At 39.0% G+C, this 7,606-nt stretch overlaps 1 protein-coding gene across 1 annotated transcript in view; it reads right to left on the bottom strand.

Moving 5' to 3' along the window:
• Positions 1-1,854: 1,854 nt before the first annotated feature.
• The window catches only part of SLC26A7 (solute carrier family 26 member 7), a 142,815-nt gene continuing 137,063 nt past the window's right edge, over positions 1,855-7,606 (bottom strand). Inside the window, exons 16-18 of the mRNA XM_019550350.1 lie at positions 6,918-6,972; positions 6,728-6,831; positions 1,855-3,867 (exon numbers count right to left, since the gene is read on the bottom strand). Coding sequence (XP_019405895.1) covers positions 3,832-3,867; positions 6,728-6,831; positions 6,918-6,972 — 195 coding nt within the window. The 3' untranslated portion in view covers positions 1,855-3,831. The remainder of the gene's footprint in view (positions 3,868-6,727; positions 6,832-6,917; positions 6,973-7,606) is intronic.

Raw genomic sequence — 7,606 nt, 5'->3', positions numbered from 1 at the left:
TCATGTGCACATAATTAAGAAGTAAAACTACTCATTTCCATTTTGGGAGTATAAATATCAATTAAATCAACATTGAAGCACCCCAGTAAGTGCCTTGATTTTCAGAGGTGCTTAGGACCTGACACCCCCAATGCTGCAACTACTTCATGCCTTCTTATTTGTTAATTAATGTAAATCTTCCTCAAACCTGTTGTTATTAGGTACTGAGTTGCCTAATCCCTTCAGAAATCAACAAGACCTAACAGAGCTCAGAACCTTGCACTGACAGTACAGGAGAAATTCATTTATGCAAGTCACATTTATCTCAAAACCCCAGGAAGGACAAGAGCAAGAACACAGGCATTTTAAGAGTGTTCATATAAATAACAGAACAAAATGTAAAGGTGACTAGCCCAGCAACCAACACACCTTAATCCAATAGGGTCACACTGATCCTTGTGCAAAGGGTCAGTACAAAGACGATGCATACTTAGGAGGGAAGTAAACGATGCACAAATTTTGTTCTAGCTCTTTCTTCATAAGGGGTCTGTTTAACCTGTTCTATCCTGCTAAGTCAGCTGGTTAACTTTGGCGAAGCTCACTGGCAGTCTAGTGCTGAAGTGGTGTTAGGGCACTTATCTCTTAGTCCTACTACATCCTGCTGAACCAACTGCTCAGGGTTTTTGAAGTCCATGCTGTGTGTCAATGACAGATGCCCAGTATAGCTAAGGTTTGTGGCTCTTCCAGCAATCTGTGCTTTTAGTCAGTTTTCTCTACATGCCTGCATTCTCATGGGAGAGTTCTTGATTCAGAACACAGCACGCCAGTAGGCGTGCATATGGTAGAGTTAGGCAAGAAGCCCATCCACTGACAGCTACAATTGTCAGCTACAACAGATTCACAACTCATTGTCGGTCACACAGCTGGGAGTGATATCTGAAAACATGGCACCAGATCACCCATAGAAGGGCAACATGTGGGTATGACACCAAATGGGACACAACCTTGCCTGCAAAATGCAAACCTGTCAACTCTTCTCTACTGCTACAACAATCAACACACTCCACAATGAAACCAGCAGAATCCACATCTATCCCAGTATGTGGTATATGTCGTCCAGTGCACCAAATGTCCCCACAAGCTATGTGGGTGAAACTAGACAAAAACTTCACCAGAATGATTGCAGAAAAAGACAAAGGACAGAGCCAGTTGAATACGAGTGAGGAGAATGTTATTCACAGAAAAAAACATTCCCTTTTTGACTTCAGTCTTCACACTCAAAGACAGAATTATAGATTCCCATTCCCCAAAGTCTTGCATTAATGGACTAGCTAAGGAGAGCAATGAGCTTCTCTACCCAGTAACAAGAAGGAAAAAGCCTTCCAAGCCTTCCTCTAGGACAGACATGCAAAGGGTCAGGAATGATCGGGAACCTCTAGTGTCCTCAACCACCCAATGCATACCTATAGAAAACTGCCTCATCACTTGCAAGTAGCTGATTACAGTGCAGGGAGCAGGGAAAGTCTAGCCAGAGTCACTTCCATTGGACACTGCCTTAATTCTTGCTAACACTTTCCTATCTGCACAAAGCAACCTGGCATTCTTTCTTCCCAGCACTTCCAATTTGACCTTTAGAAGTATAGCTGTTCACTTCCATCTTAATCCCCTAACCCCTTTGGCTTGAGGCAAAAATTACACATAAACAGGTATAAGTGATCAGAAACTGGTTTAAAGCTGTAACAAAAGAATTTCAGTTCACATACACTGCTTTCAAAATGGCCGAACCCAGTTTAAGATAAACCTGGATGGATGTAGTATCAGACTTAATTGATTTAGGTTAAATGAGTTTACTGAACTTCTGTCCCAGATTCCCCTCAAGTTAACTCACAATCCCCCAGCATCCTAAGATGCTTTGCACCTCCTTACAAGCTCCCCTCACGGGGTGGATGAGCTAACTTTGGCTCAAGCTGTTGCTCCAGACCAGCAGGGAGGGCTTATCTGTTCAGTTGATGCAGTTTAGTCTAAACCTGCAAAGACTGAGCCAATTCAGGCTCAGGTTTTTTTTGACTGTCTGTACTTTAGGTCAGTGTAAGGGAAGAGAGTGCAGTTGGAATATATAGTTCCCCGTTTCCTTTTTCTCCTTGGCACATGCTTGATTCTCATATTTCAATGCTGTTGTTTCACAGATCACCAAATACAAAGGAAGAAACCAACATACATGCATCTAACCATAAATAGTGTAACCCATATGGTTTTATGTAATCTGTATTACAAAACAATTGTTTGAATTGGTTTCATTGAGCCCTTTGGTAAGCATGCATACAGCTTGTATGAGCTGCACCACTGTATGTTGTGAAATTTAAAAACCAGTTCCCTTATATAACGTATTGTGTTTTGTGTTATAAGGTAACTTTTGTATGATGGTTTTGACTGTCAGATTTGCAGATTTCAGTGGCACTAAAGTCATGTTAACCATCAATATTCATGTTATCTTATTTTAGAATATTTTGTGGACTTACTGGCACTAAGATTTAGCTTTAGAAAAATGAAGGCAGTTGTCAGAACCAGAAAACATGTAGATTTTCATAGACTCTCATTATGACTTTATTTTTTTAACAAAAGAATATAATATAGCAGTTTCTCAATTTTACGGACTAGCAGAATAATGTGCACTTTGGCTGCTTAGTCCAAATCAACTCACTTAGGCAAAGCAGCTACTGTGTGGTGGTGAACTGAGCCTGGAATTTATAAGGGCAAACTTTCAAGCTGTTGCCCAAGAAACACAGAAACTTCTGCTTGCATGTACAAGAACCTCAGATATATGTGTAACTGGATGGGTAAACACAAAATTATCCCATCTGCTCATGAAATTGCTCATTTACCCACTGAAATATGTAAGTCTTGCACAGGCAATTTTAGGTTTGCTTTTGATTTATAGTACAATACAGGGCTTTGGGTAGATCCTCAGCTATATAAATGAATGCACATCCAGTAAACTTGATGATGCTACCTTGAGTTACCATATCTGAGGATGTACAATGGCTGGGAATATGGACTGAGATATTGTTACACTAAATGTATTCCACTACCACCATAGAGGATCAAACCTGAAATCTTTGGAACTGAAAATGAAAATATTTTCCACTTGAACTAAAGGATGCCTCTAGCTCTTAAAATGCAGCAAGCTGGAATCATGGCTAGTGCTAATAAGAAACATGATCACACACAATAAAGCACTTTATTTCACATACTTTCTTGGCACACCCAAACTCCTGTTAACTTCAGTGGGTATTTGAAGACATACAGGAAGAATGTGCAAAAATGCAGAACTGTGCTAATTGCACAAGAATATGTTGTAAGATGTTACTGTACATGGTTGATTTAATTAGAGAAAGGATAAATACAATGATCTGAAACATATACCGTATCAGTTAAAATAGATCATTCGCAAGGATTCATAAGGTCTTTTTATCCCATGTACAAAAGTATAGTTTGTGCATTACAAATAAAGTGACTATACAATAGTGTTAAAACAATATATGTCACCATAATAAAGGTCAATACCCTGTCTTCTGCCTAATATTTTGTATCTAAATGTGTACAAAAATATTATATAAAATTACTACATAGTAATCCAACATAGGGACACTCTTTGAGTGATGGTACTTGAGAAAAGAAACTTTTGACAACTATAGATCAAGAAAAGAATAACTGTCATAACTGACTCTATTAAATATACCTGGCATACAAAATATTGCCTACAGGATTTCATGAAAAGTTTATGGAAAAGGTATGGCATAGCTTAGTCTGTATGTTAGCAGATCAAAATAGCCACTCTGCAATATGTCAGCATCACACTTCACTGTGTTCATTGAGTTTGTTGAAATTCTGAAATTGAAGAAATAGAAAAGTTTTATTGCATGTTACTACATTCTCACTTGCACTGTGCTAGTGTGAGGACATGAAATAGCAGCAGCTAAAGTATTACTTTAAAAATAAATAACACTGTAAAGACCAAGAAATCAAAAAGGGATCAAAACAGCTCAAGATCAGATGAGCAATAAGCTTCTTGCCATTATAAACAAAATGAAGCCAATGTGATATGAGCACTGGAGACCAGACATAAATAGAAGATTCTTGGTATTTCGTAATGATCAGATTTAACATGGAAAGGGAAGATCATGCCAGCCCGCCCACCTCGGTGACAGGGCTGAATTATTTCCCACACAGTCTCAAGTGGAAAATGAAACAAAGCAAACACTTTCCATCAGGTCCACTTCCTCATTTTCCCATTCATGTGTTGTCTTCCCTGTTTTCCCTCCACTGCCATCTTCTCTCATTCAGGTGTTATGGGGAAGGAACATATCAAGCAGTATGAATATTCCAAAGAGTCAGCAGCAGCTCAAATCAAGGGGTGGGGGAAGTTAAAAAAAAAAAGGAATAGCAGGGTTAAATTTAATCTAACTTTTAGGTGTCTCATGAAATCCTTTTAGAGAACCTCTGAAATTCTGCAGTTTTTGTGTGCACCATTAGAGGACGATGGCATCAGGGATGGTAATTCAGATTTATGGGTTCTCTTCTCAGTTTACCACCAGCTCTCACAATGGCTTTGGACAGTGAACCAAGCTTCTCTTGCCTCAGTTTTTCCATGTATAACATGGGAATAATATTACTTAATGAACATCTGCATGTGTAAGAGAGTTACAGTAGCATGACTGAAGGTGGCATGACTAGGGCACAAAAATAACCATCCCCAGCACTGCCACTTCCTAGTGTAATGAGGGTTAATTAATGGTGATTTGAATTTGGAGAGTCCCTAATGAAAGCTGCCAAGTATTATGTTTTAAAACATAATATTTGTGTGAAATGTTGTATTTGGGCAGAATTGGACACAATAACAAATAATCATCAGAGTTTGCAGTGTCACGGTACATTATTTTTGCCCTGCTGTTCTCCATTAAGAGTTCTGTTGTTGGATGGAGGGTAATATGCTAAGTATCACTGAATGAGCCATATTTCCCCTGTCCTGTAATTGACTGAACAAGCACATTGATGCACCTTTATCTGAGCAAATCCAACAAAGACAGATTTTGGCTGGGAGCCAAAAAAGAGGCACTTCTAATGTAATTAGCAGAAAGTGCTGGCTTGTAGTAACTGACAAACACATAGTCCATTGACTAGTTTAATGTTTTCTGGAGAAGCTGGACTCTGGCCATCTCTGTAGTCATGAACAAAATAATGGGAAAATAACTAAGATCACAATGGAAGAAGTGTCTATAGTTATGAACACAAACCAGGTTTATAACTCTTCTCACAAGGAATGAAATAACTGATTTTTACCAATAAAATTTGATGGTTAACTTGGCACTTTTTGTATCAAATCAAAGCTGATTTAAGCCTCATCTCTCAAATGAACCTTTTTTTTCTCTTTGCAGTTTTTTCTTCCATTTCTCAAGATTTTTCTGCTCTCTCATCTACAGACTTTCATGAAAGCAAGGTCTACACTGCCCACTGAAGTGCATTATAGAGAGCATGTCTACATGGGAGACTTACTGCACATTGGACTAATAAAACTGTGCAATAGCATGTCACAGTCAGAACCATGCTAGGAACCCATCTGCCGGCGCTACTGCGCAATAGCTTTAGTTAATGCACATTTAGTTAGTACTTTAAGGAAGTACTAAACTAAATGAGCAGTATCTAAGGTTATTAAGGAACGTGTAGATGTGCCCAGACAGTCCTAAATGAGCTCTCAGGAAAGTAGACAGCAGCAGTCTAGGCGCACATCTAGTACAGAGCTCTATGCAACTTAATTTACCTTGTTTCTAGCATGAGTATCCCTACACAACACTGCACAATGCAGTCTAGACATACCTTAAGCCTCTTTTTTTCTGTACAGTTCCTCTGCTTTCCTCAGGCATTTAGCTCCATGTTATGCTTTTAAATATGAGTTGAGGAATTCTGCTTCCTCTGGGCAACTTCTGCTTTGGCATAACCGAACTGTACCATGACTATATCTGCACTGTGGAATAGATACTTGAGATACCTGTACAAAAAGTACTGTAGGCAACAAGAGCACAACTCAGTACAGGCCGCTTTAACCAGTCAAGAAGCTAGCTCAGAGGGACAAATGAATAAGACTCACAAGAAGATTAGACAAATTCATGCTTCATAGCCCCATCAGTGAGGATTAAACATAATAGTAGGGCTGCAACCTCCAAATTGGGATTTTCTAAGGTGCTAAATGCTGGAAGCTGTAAGGAAAGAGGATCAGGGGACAGATGAGTGTGGATATGCCCTACATAAATACTCTTCCCCTTAATATTTGCTCTGTGCTACTGTGAGACAGGACAGTGGCTATATGGGTCTCAACTTGGACCCAGCATGGTATCACTTACATTTTTTATAGTCTTATCTCCACATTATATTGTAATTGGAACTGTAGGCACACCCCACATTATGTACCAGAGTACAGCAGGCCAGAATCCAGGACAAAAGCTACCAAGATATAGAGATTATTGATAAAGGGAGAGGTGGTGAAAGTGAAGGACTGTCAGATAACTCTTCAGTTGAGCCTGGGACAGCAGCCAGTGGGCATTTATGGGCTTGAACAATCCATCCTTAGAACCAGCTGCCGAAGATACAAAAGAAAGGGAGCTCACTGACTATGCAAGGGCTCCACAGAGTAATAAAGTATAAATAACCAAAGTCAGCCTTTGAGACTTTGAGTTCATCTATTCAAACTCACCCTGTTAATCTGAATAGCACCAATTGCAGAGGAAACAGATTCAAAGAAGATAGGATTTTCAGATCCTAGGTTTTCACTGTACTGCATTGCTTTTATCAGGGAAGCTGTAATGAAATATACACATTAACATTAAAAAGTAATGTGGGCTTTAACTCATTCTTCAAAACTTTTCTTGTAAATTGATACTTACCTTTGCAATGTGCTAGTAATACATTAATGTTCTGATTTTTACAATCCATGTAAATCTAAATGAAAAAAACCCATGAAATTAGCAAAACTATTTGAAGCATCACATGAGAATAAATCAAGCAAAAACAGGTAAGAAACATACTTTAATGCTATTCAAATTACATTGAAAACTACCACTAGAGGGAGCTACTCTATAATCTAAAAATGATGACGTGTGTTAGGACTGCAGCGGGCATGATTAGATTTTTTTTTTTTTTTTTTTTTGGTATTGTTTTGTTTTGTTTTTGGAAACCAGTAAATGTAGTTGTAACTGATCTGAAACATTTTTTAAATTCAGCATGAATTTATGAAGAGGAGACCATGGTGAAAATAGTGATGTTTCCCTTACCCACATGTCTTGGGGTTACAGCACTAGCCCAAGATGTAGAAGACCCTTGGTTCAAGTCTCACTTGTGTCTGAGGGGATTTAATCCCCCGCCTGTCAGTCCCAGAAAACTGCCCTCACCACCATGCTACAGATAACTTACTGGAGGCTGCTATCTAGCTCTCCTGCTGAAACTCTGCTACCATGCATGGGATACATAAATAATCATTGAATCAGTGAGTTAAGAGAAGAAATGAGAATGACTATGGAGACATTTTATGAGGGCACTCCCTGAAGAGGTGGGACCCCAGAGGTATAGTCCCTGA

Source organism: Crocodylus porosus, unplaced genomic scaffold, assembly GCF_001723895.1.
Source record: "Crocodylus porosus isolate Cpor-Errol unplaced genomic scaffold, CroPor_comp1, whole genome shotgun sequence".
In the NCBI taxonomy this organism is placed as follows: Eukaryota; Metazoa; Chordata; order Crocodylia; family Crocodylidae; genus Crocodylus; species Crocodylus porosus.
Note: the sequence above shows the minus strand (reverse complement) of the source record. Positions and strands in the feature narration are given on the sequence as shown.